The sequence below is a fragment of the Onychostruthus taczanowskii genome, unplaced genomic scaffold (genome assembly GCF_017590055.1).
Source record: "Onychostruthus taczanowskii isolate IOZ18803 unplaced genomic scaffold, ASM1759005v1 scaffold30, whole genome shotgun sequence".
NCBI lineage: Eukaryota > Metazoa > Chordata > Aves > Passeriformes > Passeridae > Onychostruthus > Onychostruthus taczanowskii.
This window is the reverse complement of record NW_024500350.1, coordinates 4,696,753-4,712,525: the sequence shown is the minus strand read 5'-3', so window position 1 is coordinate 4,712,525 and position 15,773 is coordinate 4,696,753. Positions and strand designations below refer to the sequence as shown.

Genomic DNA, 15,773 nt, shown 5'->3' with positions numbered 1-15,773 from the left:
AGGCTTGCATTTCCCTCAGATTATAACATACAATTGCATCTGGCAACCTCTTGAAAGCAATAAAATGTTTAAAGCTCCAGGAAAACTGAAAAGCAGACCCAGTGTAGTAGCAGCAGACAAGGTATTTTCAACTTCTGCCCCAAAAGAGGGCTGTCAAGTGACACAGACATTCCTCTCTGGCTCTAACAAGAAAACGACATTAATCACGTTAATAGAACTAAGCCCCAGATTCCCAAAGACTTTTTTCCCCTCCTTTCCTTCCCTCAATTTGTTAAAAAATGAATGAATCATCTAGAAAATCATCTAGCAGCTGTAACAGACTGAGGATGCACCAGCCAGTCTATTTTTTTAGCCTAACTCACCCATAACACAACATATGAACACTTGAAAGTCATCTTTTACTGCTTTAAATTAAGTTTCTATAATTTTGTTTATTTTGTCCTATCCAACATCTGAATACATATGTTCCATCTGCAGTTTTAGTAGAGCTGACTACAGGAATTTTATTCCCAGTTATTGCTGTATTCAGCAAACAGAAATGGGAGAGAATAATAAAATTAGAACATGGTATACCATACTGATATTACTGTCAGTTGTCACTTGTGTTGTCTCCAAACAGATTGAGGGAGATGAGTCCAAGCTGGCTGATAATGGGAGATAAAGAACAGAACAAAACGATTTACACAGGAGAATGTAGGTGCAGCACCATTATTGCTGTGACCATCCACAGGCCAAGTGGGGCTAATGCTGATGAGCAGAGTCTGGTTCAAAGACACTCTGCACCCAGCTCATAGAGAAATAGCCCTAAAAAAGACACTTCAGGACCAGAGAAGCAACAGGAAAGCAGCTTAACCAGGCTGATTCTAGCACCTTTATACCATTACAGATGAACTTTATACCTTTATAGCTGCCTTCAAAAATGACAGGGGGCATTGTCAAGTCTAGGCACTACAGCTTGCAGATGGAGTTATTCCAGCTGTCTCTTAGAGGATTCACAGCATTTAAAAACTGACACAGCCCTATTCAGAACAGTATCTACCTATACATGTTGGTGTTGAAACTGGAGGATAAACTAGGGGAGAAGAGAAATGAGCTCTTGGATTTGAACCAGCTTCAGTAAAAGTGTGATGTTTGCCTCTCTGCTGTACAGTCACTCTGGCCTTGTTTTTTTCAAGTCCCCTGTGAATCTGTACTTGTGTTTGCCTACATGACATCCAAGAGAAATTTGGAAGTCCTACATCCTAAACCTTCCTTAGCACAAGTGTTATTTGCATCCAGAATTGTGCAATAATGAGATGGAAATACTGAACAGCAGAGCTGACACATTAGCTGGAATCTATGTTTTTGGTCTCCTGAGACACAGTGCTGTGCCCTTATAGTGCCTTATTTTCCAGCTTCAAGTAAGTTAGGAGGAGGGAATAAAAAAGGCATGTCCTGAAGATTACCACTTTAGGAGCATTTCAGACCAGTACTGGAAGTTCTAAAGTCCCCTATGGGTGGGACATGGCTTAGCAGTATTCCCAACTGGTTTAGACCATTGCTGTAGTTAATTCAAAAATCAATTATGCTAGTGCTTGCCACTGAATTACTTAAACACAATGAAGAGTAATGGCCAATATATGAAATATGTAAGGATGCTCTGCTTTCCTTGGTAATGTTTGAGGTGACTGGCTGAAAACGGCTGCATTAGGCTGTTCATGCTAACACACCCCTTCTCCTGCCAACACAGTTCTCTCCTACCTCAAACACCCACCACAAAGGAAAAATCCTCTCCAAGCAATGACCAAATGGTTCATTGTTCCTCCACAAGACCTGTAACTACTCCTTAACTATCAAGTCTATCATACAGCAAACGCTAAAAGCAGGTTCAGAGAAACTTTGTGAGGGCGAACTCTGTTCTATTGAAGTTCTTACTGTTTCTGCATCAGTTTGTGGGCCAGATAAATTGCTACTCGATTCCTGAATCCCTTCTGGAAAATTATTAATATATCTCAGAGTTCAGAAGTGACACATAAAAATTGTGCTGCCATACATAAGAATATTTACAGGATAATAGACACAACATGACAATAAAGAAGTGCTCCAAGATTTCCATCTTGATTCAGTACACAGACATTCTTCTTTTGCTGTGGCTTTGAAAGAAACTTCTAGGTTTCTTTCTCTGGCTTGGAGAAGGTAGATTGTTATAGAAAGCCAAAACTGTTCATGCTGAAGCAGCATGCTGAATTACTGATTGTTAACAGAGATCTGTTTCTGTGAAAATTAACTTAAACTGATGGTGAGCAAAATAAGTCAGTGTCTGTCAGGCTACCTATGCAATCAGAGCCTGCAGCTGCAGAGGATGAAATACAAACACTGGGCTGTTTTCTTCTGACTGATCCAGCATCTGTAAAATATCTTATTAATATTTAGCATGAATCACTCTAATGGGTTTGCCAAGTGACTGCCCTCATCTGGAAAAGGCACAGTGCATGAAATCAAAGTGCACAAATGATGTCACTGCCAATCAGATACACAGCAGGACTTGAACTCCTTTCAAAGCAACTGATTTCTTAGAGCATCTGCTGGACAGGTGACCTACCTTTGTGATGATCCAGAGCTGTGACACACCCGTGACAAAGCCTTTACTGGAGTAAAACGAATCTTCCTTGATGCTAATGGATTGCTGCTTTGTTGTTTGCATTTAAATGAACCCTAGTTAACAGCCTGACTCAATAAGCAAGTGTTTTTATTCTAGCACATTTAGATTTGGCATAGCCCCTATAACCAACAAATCGTTACCACCAGCCTTATTGACACTATCTTTTTTCCTCACAAGCTGTCTCTGCCAACAGAAAAACCTGCTGAAGCTAAAACAAAGCAGAAAAAGGAACAGATGCCTCAAGCCTGTGACTGAGCACCAGCACAGGGCAATTGAATCAATGTCCCATTTGATAAAGAGAGGTGAGAACAGCACTAAATGCTGCTTTCTGAAGAGACCACCTTCTCAACTATTTTCCTCTCTCAGGCCCTATAGTATTAATTTAGGATTAATGCAGAATGCTGTACATAACAGGACTGAGGAGCAGCCAACTCAAACTGCTGTCATGGTCTAACCCCAGCCAGCAAACAAACACCACAGAGCTGCCCACTTACTTCCCCCCACGACAGATGGGGGAAAGACTGAAAGGTAAAAGTGAGAAAACTCTTGTGTTGAAATAAGGAGAGTTTAATAGGCAACAAGCAAATCAAAAGAAGGAGCTCATTCACCACTTCCCATGGGCAGGCAGGAGTGCAGCTGTCTCCAAGGAGCAGAGCTCCATCACATGCAGCAGTTACTTGGGAAGACAAACAGCATCACCCCCAGTGTCCCCCATTCCTTCTTCTCCCCCAGCTGAGCATGACACCACCAGGCCTGGGACGTCCCTTGGGTCAGTCAGGGCCAGCTGTCCTGGCTGTGTCCCCTCCAACTCCTTGTGCTCCCAAAAGGCCCCTCACTGGCGGGGTCTGGTGAGGGCAGAAAAGGCCTTGTGAGAACTGCTCAGCCACAACTAGAACACAACTGTGTTATCAACAATCTCCAGCACAAATCCAAAACATAGCCCATATTATCTACTAGAAAGAAAATTAACTCCATCCCAGCCCAAACCACACATTACCCAGGCAAAAACATACTGATTTGCTAGGAAAATTATTTAAAAATATTAAAAGAATGCAGATATGCAAATTTATACACTGGTAGCAACCTCCTTCTGTTCACCTAAAAGCCAAAACAGAAAATAATGTCGTTTTCAAGCAGTGAAATCAATGTGATGCTGAAGAGAGATAGATTAGACCTATTTATTGAAAAAAGTATTTCAAAAAACAAATCTGGATCTGCATTGCTGAAGTTCTCAAGAGGAAAGCAATTATTAGGTACCAATAGTGCAGCTGCTGGCTGATTGCATGTATGCTCACACAGCCTTTTTCCTGTCCTAGAGTTACTTTATGATGCTGAATTGTATCCCCATTTGTCTATTCGGCCCAGAAATAAGCTTTGCACCTTTAAAACTAGATCTGAGAGTGAAGTGGGGGGAGAAGGAGAAGCAGTGAAATGTCTGAGGCAGTTGTTTTCAAAACAGAGACAGAGTGCTTCAGCATTTTTTCTCCTGGACTGTGTTGTCTGCAGCACGGACAGACAGCAGGAGAGAGCTCTCCTTTGCTTTTTAGTTAATTTTTTTAGCTAGCTGAGGCAGTGAAGTCCCCTGGACTGTGTGCTACTTTTTTTTTTTTTTTCTTGGAACTGTTCAAACCTGCTCTGGACTGAAAATCCAGAAAACACTGGGACTCACACCTGTGGCCCACCTGGGCCTGGGACAGCCTTTTCCAGCCTCAGAGGGACTGATAACAGACTGAGCAAGCCAAGCTACACCCCACAACAAGGACTTCCTGAATTTGCCATCTCTTCAGAACAGAGAGAGGTGTTATTGCTTAATAGTATTTTGTTATGCTTGTGAATACTTTGCTTGTTAAAGAAACAGTTTTTTCCCCACTTTTCTCCAAGGAAATTTTTCCCAAACCAGTAGAGGGAAGGGCTTGAATCTCCTTTCTAGAGGGACCCCTTTTGGAGTTTCCTCAGCAATTTGCCCTAACCAGAACAGTGCCTCAGTTCTTGCTAAGACAATGCTATCAGGTATTTCATGACAGTTTCAGTGGCTGGAGTAAGTGAGAGGTTGTTATTTATTTAGGATTCTGAGAGCTGGAAGGAGCTGTTGTGCCTCCTATCAGACACCAATAAAAAACAACTACTTCATGCTCCATAGCAAAAGTCAAATGATGTCTGACCAAGTCTCTTCTTGACTATGTATTATAAAAAGAGAAATGTTTCAAAATAATAGGTCTCTGCAAGACTTCTCTCCAAAAGACATGGATTAAGATTTTGTGTATCCTTCTTTTTAACAGCCCTATAGTATTTCAGAATTATGCTGTTATTGCTTAAATAACGCTCCTTTCTTTCTGGCTAAACCCAGAAGGTTTTAAGAAGCTTCTGTCTGTTGGGACTCTTTGGTACAAGAGGGTATTAACAGGCCTTCTGCTTCAGGATACAGAATAGCAGGAATTCCTGCTGGATGTGCTTTAGGTGTTAAAGGCAAAGTTTGAGCAGTAGGCATTAAGAAGAATGGAAACAAGAAACAGATGCTCAGATGAAAAGGGACAAATCCTCCTCTGTGGGATGTTTTTCTCTCTCCAGAGCACAGGAAGTCTGAAGAATCTTGGATCCTAATTCAGGCACCTCAGCAAGATGAGATGGACTGTGATTCCTCTAGGGCAGGTCCTCTGTCTTCATCTTGAATCCAGCCAGGTGACTCAAGCCTGAGGACAAAGGAAGGAACATTCCACAGCCTCATGAAGCAGATCAACTCTCCCAGAGGAACACAGAGCAAATGAAGTCAAATCAGTTTTACTCTTGGTGTGCAAACAGATAAAGGAGCATTCAGGGAAGGGCAAGAGCACAAAATCCTTCCAAGGCAAAGGTTCAAGGCTTGTTCTTTATGACAGGGGACTTCCCTCTGGAAGAGTCATTTATGAACAGTGTTAAGGCAGCAAATCACAGCTTAAAAAATCCAAAAGCAATAACTCATTCAAGGAAAAAAACACCTTTCCACAAGCACTTGTGCACAGTAGCAGCAAGATGAGGGAGGCTGTGTGCCCAAACAGCCACTGTGCCTCCTTTGGCTTAGGATCCAGATTCACACTCCTCCAGAGCCCTGCTGCTGGACAGGAAGTCAGACCAGATGTCCTCCCTTCCCTAGTGCTGCTGCTGAGTCACCATCCTGAGCATTTTGAGTGCCATCTCTCCTTGGTCAGCTGGTACCTAGCATGGAGAAAAGCACAGGATAAGCAGCTGCTATAAGGAAGCAGACAGCAGCCACACACACATCTTCAGTCTTGTTGTATTCCACCCCAAGAACTTCATTATTTACCATGTGCCCAGCCTTGAGAATCCAGAAGAAAGCAAAGTTCTTATAGGCCTTGTGGAAAGCAGCTGTCTCAGTAGATTCTGGAGACACATACAGTGCCTTCCACCTTTTCTGGCTGAACTGCTCCAAATCAGGCCACTTCAGTTTCCGGATCCATGCCTCCTGGCCTGTTGGAAATAAGAGATAGCATTGACTACCAATACTTGGAAATTACCAATACTTGGTTCCACAGCAGCCTGGGAGTCCAGTTCAGCTGGACACCCCCTGAACCAGATACCAGTACAGCAGAGTTAGCACAGAGTCTGTGTGTTCAGCTCCTAAAACCAATTTTCTTAGGCCTAGGAAAATTCAGGACAAACTGAAACAAACCAATGGAGGGGAGAAGGGAATAAGTAAACAGTGAAGGTGTGTATGAAATGGATTTAGGATTGCACAAGTTGAACATGTGCTGCTTGGAGGCTCTGCAGCCCTAGAAATTCCAACATATTTCACTTTGCACCTCAAACACCTTGAATGTCCTGCAATGGAGAAGGATCAGCCATACCAAGTCTCCCTCCTGGAAATCAGAAGAGCTACTGTTTCTCTCTTTGCTGGACACTCATTGAGAAGAGGCTGAAAAGGCTTTCTGTTTCCAGGTGCTGCTAGAGAAGGTGGAGGTCAAGACAGCAACAAGATCAATTCTAAGACTCGAAGGAGGACAAAACTTTAGCCTACCTGGGAACTGCTGGAAGAATTTACATGTTAACTACAGCTCAATTTTAGAAGAAAATGTGATAAACTGGAGCATCACTAATTGCCAATCTGTTTTGACAGCCTAAATACCATGCTTCTTGGATTTATTGATTGCTGTGTTGTTCATGAAGGGCATCTGAATATCTAAGTGGACAGAGACATAGAAGGAATAAAGCCTTTCACAACATAGAAAGGTGTTTGTGGAGTCTGTGACTGCTGATTCTTTAACTCTGTGAGAAAAGACGAGCAGAAGGGCACACAGCACCCTTGTTAGGCATTTCAGCAGCACTTGGCCTGGCTCCCAAACTACCCCTGCACCAAACCAGCATCTTCCAAGCAGCAAACAAAGCCCAAGGTGTGCAGGAGGCTACAATGAGAGCAGGTGTGATCACTCTTCCACTGCACCCTCCCTCATTAATTACCAGCATTCTTTGCCTATGAATGAGCATACACACATACACATCTATGTGCCTATCCAGGAGGATTAAGTGAATTACTGGCTTCACTGAAACAAGCAATTACTGATGTTGCAGATCCATTTCTCAACAGTATAATGCAGGTAAAGGATTTGCCTCTGTCAGAGGGATATAAGCAAAACATCCTAAGTGCTGCTTATTTATGACTGTAGTATTTAAGCACTGCTAGTTAGGTAAGAGGTTTGCACAGGAGATTGGAGAAATCTGGGTAGCAATATACTGACAGCTCCACATTCTATTCATCACATGTTCTGTTTCCACCCCCAGTGAAGAAGTTCCTCACCCATGGTGTCAACAATGAGGTCCAGCTGCCCATTATAGACTGTAACACTGATATTGGCTGCCAAAAGCTGATCAACGATATCGATGACAGGTTTCATGAAGTCCTCAGCCATGTTCTCAAAGACCTGTCTGGACTGACCTGGTTGGAACCAAAAAGACAAATTTTAAGTCATGAAGGATGTCATCCCCAAGTTGGGACAGAAGCATGGGCTAAAGGCTTTAAAATGGAGTTCACAGCTGCACAAAAAACAATCCTAGCCAAAAGTGGGAGCGATTTATCAGTCTGAGGAACACGAGGACCAGACAGCAGCTGTGCTCCCACTGGAGCTCATAGACAGTGCTGTAGTTGCTGGCTCCTATTTAGACACACAGAGTGCTGACATCAGCATTTAAGCCTGTTTTACACCCCCTCCTCCATAAAATGCCAGATGATACCAGACTTCTGGCAGAGAAAAACTAACAGGAATTTCAGCAAGACTGCATGAAAGACAGCAGTTCCTGAAATACAGAGGATCTTCCTCCCTCCTCCTGTATTTTTAGTTACTTGGCTAAAGATAGATACAGCAGAATCAGAACCACACCTGCTCCCACAGACCTGCCCCCTGACTTCTTCATTTCTGAGAACAAATCCCCTCCTTAGCCCCATGGACAAGGACAATTGAGTGTGACCAGTTGCCAGAGTATTTTCCTACAGGATGCAATACTGTAAAACAGTGGGAATGAACTCGTCAGGTGCACACTAGCACACAGGAAAGTACCTCCCCACTTCACACAGTCAGGAATGATCATCAGCTTCTTTCTGATGGGCCCATTCATCAGCTCATCAAGGCTGCTCTGATGCATTTTTCTGACATGGCGCTGGTAAAGCCGCACTGAAAAACAGCGAACACCCTTTGATCAGTGGCACACTTAAGACACCATCCTGCACAGACAACACTCTTCACTGTCAGTCATGGCCAACAACCCTTTTCTAATGAAAATGCAGCACCACAGAGATTGCTTACTTTTACTAGATTTGCTTACTTTTACTAGAAACCACTGAAGTCAACCCTTATTTAGGGCAGGATGACACAGGAAGACTCCATCCATTCCTACTTTTAGCTAACACTGCACTTTTTCTGGGCATCAGCTTCTGCTTTAACCACTTGCCTCTTCTCAACAGACCAGTTATTTTTGAGCTGCAATGTTTTACTTTCAAGAGTTAATTTCACCTTCCCTTATGAAACCAACAGAAAAAGAGCTTGAAAGAAGTTCTACACATGTGTTTTTCACATTGATGCACAAAAATGATGGAGCAATAATTTAATCAGACTGTTTCTACTGATGAGACACTGGCGTCCTGTCTTAAAGACAGAAATGAAAGACAGTAAGAGGAAGTAACTTAAAAGGTCATGACACAATGTTGCAGTTATGCTGACTGCTTCCTTGCTGTAATTTGTGCAGGATGTATAGGTGGAGGTGCCATCTATAGGGTTGTTCCACATTCCTATCTGTCTCTACTTATGCAACGGCAAACAAGTTCTGCTCGAGAGAATATCAACATCCATTTTAAGGATGTGCTACACTCAAACTCTTTCTCTGTCAGGGCTGAAGGTATGTGAATGGACACACAGGGCCTCAGAAGTTCAAGTATTGAAACACAACTTACTGAGATGGAAATTTTCCTGTTCATCTGATTTCACTTCTGGAACCTCCTTAGTCAAGATGTTATAAAAGTTCACATTGTCTGTGTTCTGAAAACACAAGATAATTTCAGTAATGCTAATAAAAACATTTCTCAGAGACGAAGAACAATCCTTCCTGAAAAGAAAAAAGACGAAAAAAAAAAAGTAAATCCTAAATAAAGGACCTTGTTACTTTACTTTACACCAGGAAGATACTTGTGGAAAAACTTCATTTCTACATTTGCTTTGAGAAGTGAGAAAGAGATTCCTCAAGGCTGTATTGTTCACACATGGGTTGTGCCAGAGATGTTATTTACTCCTCTGATGCAGATGTGAAGCTACAGGAAGTCTTACCCTGCATTACTCATGGCAGAGAGCTGCAGTGCCAGGTGATGCTTTTAGACAGCCCCTTCTGCCACGTCTGGTCTGGTGCTGCTCTTGCTCAACATCCTTCCAACCTACAATCCTCCAAAATCTAAAATGCTTCCTCGAGAACATGGTGCTGGGTATGAGCCACCCCTCTTCTGGAGCTGCTGACAGCTGGATGTGCCCAGGCACTGCAGATTGGCAGCTCTGATGCAGCTGACAGAGGCTGACTGAATCCAAGGACAAATGTGAACAGTGCTGCCATTAGAGAAGTTACTCCAGATTCTTGAAGCCCTGCTTTACTTGATTTTTGGGTTTTTAAAGTTCTGATGTTTAGGTCAGAAATCAGCTCACAACAGCAACTGCACAAGAACTACAGTGCCTTCACCTGCCAGCACCATCACAACTGAGAGGGGAAGCCAAGTAGATTTGAAAAGTAAAACAGGAACCAAAAGCTCCTCCTGAAAAGCAAGAAGTGAAACCAACTATCTGCAAGGCTCTGTCAGTTACGAATCACAGCAAAAAACCCCAAAAAATATCCAAAAAAAAAGAAAAAAAGGAAGTGGCTCCAGATTAGCTTTTCTGTCCAAGGAAGCCAGAGCCTTATGTGCATTAAAGAATGAGATGCAACCAAGAATGAGATTTTGAAGCAACCTTTTAACAGGAGAAACCAAAGCAAAACTTTACCAGTCTTTTATGCTGGAACTTTCTAAGTAAGGAGATGCAGTGACCCACAGTAACAGACCATAATTTGAGGTTCCTTTCCATCTTGTGCACCTACTGTAGTTCTTCAAATAGAGATGTGTGCTTAACTTCAAGTTTGTGTCTTGGTGGGTGCAGTTGTCAATATTCAAAGCTTTCCAGGAGATAAGAGTTTATTTAAATTGAAACTGTGGAATCAAGAGGACTAGCTGTCTGCTGAAACCTCAGTGCAATACTGGAAGACCACAAGGGCTGTCCTGCCCACTTTCTCTGTCAGTCCCCCAGCAGGGCATAGCAAACATTCCTTTATATCAGCACTGGGATCAACAAATCCTGGCAAAAATGACTGGGCAGAGGGTTGAAGAATTCATGCCAGCTCAGCACTCACAGAAAGGATAACTTGAAATCATGTGCCTCCCCAGACAGCAGTTAGTGCTTAATGTTGGTCAAAGATCTCACCTCTTCAATGATACCTTCAGCCTTGCCCCAGAGCTCAGTAGCCAGCCCATATTGATTTTTATTTATTGCATCCATTATTTCTTTGGCAACAGCAGTCACCTCTGCTAGACCATTATCATCAAGGAGAGACTGGAAGACAAACACAAAGAAGGACAGCTTCAATTACAATTCCACATCCATTTATTGCTAACAGCCTCCATGCTTTCGAGGTTTTATTCAGGCCAAGATGTAATCTTAAAATTCAACATTCATTTGTACTGTATGGCAGCACAGGGATCAGGTGAGGACCAAGAGTTTAAGAAAGTACTTACAGTGCTGTAAAGATAGGGTCCCCAGGACAGCACAGAGTCTAAACAAACAGAACAGATTTCAAACATCAAACTGGCAATCAATTATTGACATAAGATTTAACTTACTTCTCTTTTACTGGGGAAACAATATTTATGAGAAAAATAAATGGAGATGAATTAATCAGTAAAAAGGTACAGTAAGCTCTCTTTACTCCTAAGGTTATGTACCACAGAGCAGGTTCTTTACAAATCCTGCAACATCATTAACCCCTTAGGAGTTAACCAGTGAAATTTATTTAAAGCAACCAACATGTTTTTACCAAAATGATCTCCCCCCAGCACTGCAGCACATTACCAGATGTCTAACAAGAGGATGGGAATTATCTAAACTGATCTGTTTGAAAAGTCACAAGGGAAAAACTAAGTTATAAAACAAATCTGTTTTATAACAGCTTTGTTTGCAAATTCTCAAGGATCAGCTGATGGCAGACAGATAAGAGTTTGCTTGGTATTGTTCTGTGCTGCAGAGAATCTGTGAAGCCTGCCCTTGCCAATACCACTGAAGGACCAAGAGCCCTTTAATTTGCTTTTTATCCTCCACCAGACACAAATCTCACTTGCAGCCTTGTGAATCACTTGGCAGCCACATTTCAGCACAGGACTCTTACAAAACACCTCACAGGCTGTGGAGATGGGCAGGGACATTTTGCCATCCTTCCACTTCAGATACAAGTGTGCTCCTTGTTGCCTTTGCTCTCTGATTTTTCCTAATCTAGATACATTCTAAAAAGAGAGCCTTCAGTCACAAGAAGACTTGCAAGTCTGCAGTATTTATTTCTGATTTACCAAACTCACTAGAGTGTTAATTCACTTCAGGCAGGGATGGCCTTTTTGAGTTCAGGCACTCATGGAGTGATTACAACACCCAACAAAACAAAATGACAACAACAAATCATCAACAGTCTGAAGAGTTTAAACATACCCAAAGGAGAAATCCATGAGTCTCCAAGAGCAGTCCCCATAAAATTGCACTTTATGGTCCCTTTTTGAACAGCCTTCGTGAATAAGAGGAAAAACAAAACAAAACACCAAGAATTAAATTTTAGCTATTCATGACTCTAGAATCAGTTTTCTTTAAGTGAAAAAAGTAAGTAGCACTGTGAATTAGGAAATAGGGATGGTGTATTCCAGAAAATAAAAGTACTTGTAGAACTTTTATAGTGAAAAGTGAACTGTATCCTCCAAGTACTTACCTTGTGCAGCTCTAAAGCAACCCCAGCAGCCATTTTACCTCCATAAGATTCCGAAAATATGTAGAATGGGATGGTCTGGGGAGAGAAAAACCACACAAGGAACTCATTGCATGGAGGGCAGAAGACACCTCCAACCATCTCCCACATCCCACAGGACCCAGCACTGGCTGTTCACCTCTCACCATCAAACATTTAATGTTTTTCTTATTTTAAGCTGCACACTAGGTTTCCATAACATCCTGGTGACTTGCTGGGGTTGGTTCTAAAGTATTTTGGAACTATAAGCAGCTGTGATCCTATATATGCTGTTTGGATCACTCAACAGACAATAATCCACCCCAATGCTTATCTAACTAACCCCAAAATCAAGATACAACTTCTGAAATGTGGAAAAGAAGAGACAGTGGTTATACTTGCACCACACACTATCTAGCAGCAAAACATTGCTCATCTGGAAGTCTGTTCCCTAATTCTTTTTGAATTCTATTTAAAAGCAGAGAAAAATACAACATTAAACAAGAATTCAATTCACTTACCTGGAATTCTGTTCTACGCTTGAAGAATTCTCCAAGAAAAACCATCATATCAGAAACTACTGTGGTAAGGTTTTGGGCAAATAAGCTACAATCATCCACATAACTGAATCCAGTGCCCACAGGATTATCCACAAACAAGATACTGGCTGCCTGCAACTGCAGAAGCAGAAAGAAGGTTTGTATAAACCCTCAGTTCAGCACCAGCAAAAAAAACTTAGTTCTGATAGCACAAATTATTAACTGAGCCAGCAAATCCCTGGACCTGAAAAAACTTGCAGAAAAATTAGGTGCAACATGAAGTCCTTCAATTTGCCAAATCTGTAATGAGAAATACACCCAAAAACTGCCAGTGACCCAGAGGGAAGTCGCCTAGGGGAACTCCAGAGTACTTCAGACTGTTGGTAACTCAGAGCACAAATATATTGCTCCAATTAAACTTCCACCTTCACAGGCAGCTGTAATTTGTTTTCCCTTGAAGGCCACGCTGGACCTGTAATTATAAGCCATAGGTTTTACACTGCCAGCCACCCAGACAAAGCTCTGTGACTGCACACAATGAAGCTGTGATCTGAAATAACACTTTCTACAATTTCCCTGCTCTGTCCCAGACATGTGCATTTCACAGTTCCATGGAACAGACATACTTCATTAAACCAAATTAATATCTACCCCTCAGTTCTAAACAAGGCCATTCCTATAAGCTAATTTAATAATCACAATATTTTAACTTGAAATATTATAGTTCTACTGAACTTCAAATGAAAAATTGTTCTGTGTTTTTTTGTGTAGTAATCATCTGCTTACACAAGCAAACAAACATTTGTAATCAGTAGTTAGAAACTGAACTCTGCTGTACCCAGGTTGTATTTCTTGGTTTCATTTCTTTGTCTAACGGACCAATCTCTTCGAAGTTCCCATATCCACAGCCTGAAGATCCTGGACCTCCCTGCAGGGAAATATCAAATGACACAGATGTTAAAAGGCAGCATGGCAGAGACATGACAGATGGAAGAAAAGTAGCCAGTAAGAGAAGCAGCCAGTAAGTAGAAAGACAGACTGTAAATTTTAGAAATGACTTTTGCACTACATGTTAATTTGCAGAGCAGGCTCTGTTCCTCATGGTCTTGGGCTATGCACACACATGCCATTTCTGAAAGCAAGAATTCAACAGAGAAGCATCACCCTCTTGTGAGAGCTTCTGGTGAGCTGCCTGCTATATGAGCCCGATTTCAAAGCCTTATTCCCCAAATATGGAGTGCAAAAGTTAACTCTCTTCTAACGGGGGCCTTGCAAGTCATTGGCTCAATCAGCATGTACAGCTTGTGGGTTTCACACTGATGAAATAACCCAGAAAGAATAAGAACAAGTCCTCAAGTGATTCTATTCAACATTAACTTCTGAAATGTACTGTGGAGAACTCGCCACCACTTTCATCAAACCGGGATTGTTTCCATTTAGAAATCAACCTCAATCTCTGATTATTTTATTTACTCTCTCTCTCTCTGAACACTGTTTAGACTTCAAACTCTCCAGGAAAGGAGCTGTGAAATTGCAATGCACAAAAATCACTACAGTTGTATGAAGATAAGAACAACCTCTGTATTACAATCGAACTTGATGGAAGGTGAGCACTTGAGGACACCCCACAACTGCAGAATGAAATCACCCTTATTTTTCCCAACCCAAACACCTCACTCACAAGGCAAGGTATTTAGAACAAGGCAGTTTTAAATTCTGTTTCTGTAGAGCTGCACAATATCAGATATCAGACTGAACCAGCCACAGATGGAAAGAATTATCACTTAGGTGTCTCTCACCAAACCTTACCTGAAGCCATAAGACAAGAGGTAACTCTGTGAAGTCTTTGGTTGGGTTATTTGCATAGTAGAGCCACCAGAACATGTGGGCCTTGCTCCGAACCTCCACATATCCCCACACCTCTTTGGGCTCTTGGGGCTGCCTCAGAACTACACCTTGAGGGGAAATAACAGTAATAAGCAACTAGGTAAAAAGACTCAGCTTTGGACTTTCCACCAGAATTGTTCCAAAACATTACATTTCAGTCTTGGGTGTGATAATGAGAAGTGCTACTACTATTAAAAGAAATTACTATAAGAAACCTGCCTATACTTACACCCCCACCCACAGCTGAGTTATTGTCAATGAATGAAGTGTGTAATTAAGTGCTGCCTTATCAGAGCCTGGCGTTAGAGCTGCCGCCGGAATAACTGCCCAATTGCTGGAATAATTTGTTCTTGAAGTGGCCTGGGCTGAAGGCACAGCCGCAGTGAAATAACTCCCATAACCAGCTGCAATTTCGACAAGGATCACAGAATATTCTGAGTTGAAAGGGACCTAAAAAGATCGAGTTTAGCGAAGGGCCCGGGCGGGGATCGAGCCCGCAGCTTTAGAGCCATTGGCTCCATGAGCCGAGGAGCTGAACTGATCGCAGCGCTTTGAGCCGGTGTCTGCGGGGACCGCGCCACTTCACAGTCCCCAAGGAGAGCACCTGCAGACAGACAGAGGGTCACTTCTGACGGAATCCAAAATATAATTTAAGTCAGTAAAGTCTGGTCACTTACGCAGTCAATCTACCGTCCATCTAGGACACGGAACAGACCTTTGACACTCCATCCCTTAATCTCAGGGATCAGGGCAGAAGGCAACAGCGCACTAGAGCAGGAGCAATAAGGCTTTTCCACGGCCACGGTGGCTAGGCTTTGCTGCTCTCGCCGGGACTACCAACCGAGCAAGCGGAATTTCATGCGGCTCAGCCCGGGCCCTGCCCGGCAGCAGCTGCGGGACATAGGAGCGCCGTGCCCGGAGGCGCCGTGCCCGGAGACGCGACGCGGCGCCGCTCCGCTCCCCTCCCCTCTCTCCCGTCCTGTCCCCATCCCATCCCGGCTCGGCTCGGCCCGGCCCGTACCTGCAGCCAGCAGCAGCACGGACAGCGCGGTCACAGCCCGGAGCAGCCCCATCGCTCCCTCAGCTCCCGCGGTCACGGGACCGGCCGGCCCGGCCCGCCCTGAGGCACCGCCCCCCGCGCCCGCCTCCTCCGCCTCTTCCTCCGCCTC

At 43.1% G+C, this 15,773-nt stretch overlaps 1 protein-coding gene across 1 annotated transcript; it reads right to left on the bottom strand.

Annotated features, from left to right (window-relative positions):
• Positions 1-1,533: 1,533 nt before the first annotated feature.
• On the bottom strand, positions 1,534-15,732 carry SCPEP1 (serine carboxypeptidase 1). Its single transcript, XM_041409314.1, has 13 exons — positions 15,626-15,732; positions 14,527-14,672; positions 13,556-13,645; positions 12,700-12,855; positions 12,164-12,238; positions 11,893-11,965; positions 10,932-10,969; positions 10,621-10,749; positions 9,078-9,162; positions 8,188-8,301; positions 7,431-7,568; positions 5,943-6,106; positions 1,534-5,833 (listed from the first exon to the last, which is right to left on the bottom strand). The coding sequence occupies exons 1-13, from the start codon at positions 15,675-15,677 to the stop codon at positions 5,768-5,770; spliced, it is 1,326 nt and encodes a 441-aa protein (XP_041265248.1). The 5' UTR covers positions 15,678-15,732; the 3' UTR covers positions 1,534-5,767.
• Between the last annotated feature and the right edge of the window lie 41 nt (positions 15,733-15,773).

Excerpts from the sequence above, each read along its gene's own strand:
- SCPEP1 (XM_041409314.1), bottom strand. The coding sequence starts at position 15,677 with ATGGGGCTGCTCCGGGCTGTGACCGCGCTGTCCGTGCTGCTGCTGGCT. Across the intron at positions 13,646-14,526 it reads CTCTTGTCTTATGGCTTCAG|GGAGGTCCAGGATCTTCAGG; the intron begins GTAAGGTTTGGT and ends ATTTCCCTGCAG. Across the intron at positions 11,966-12,163 it reads TTGCTTTAGAGCTGCACAAG|GCTGTTCAAAAAGGGACCAT; the intron begins GTAAGTACTTGG and ends TTATTCACGAAG.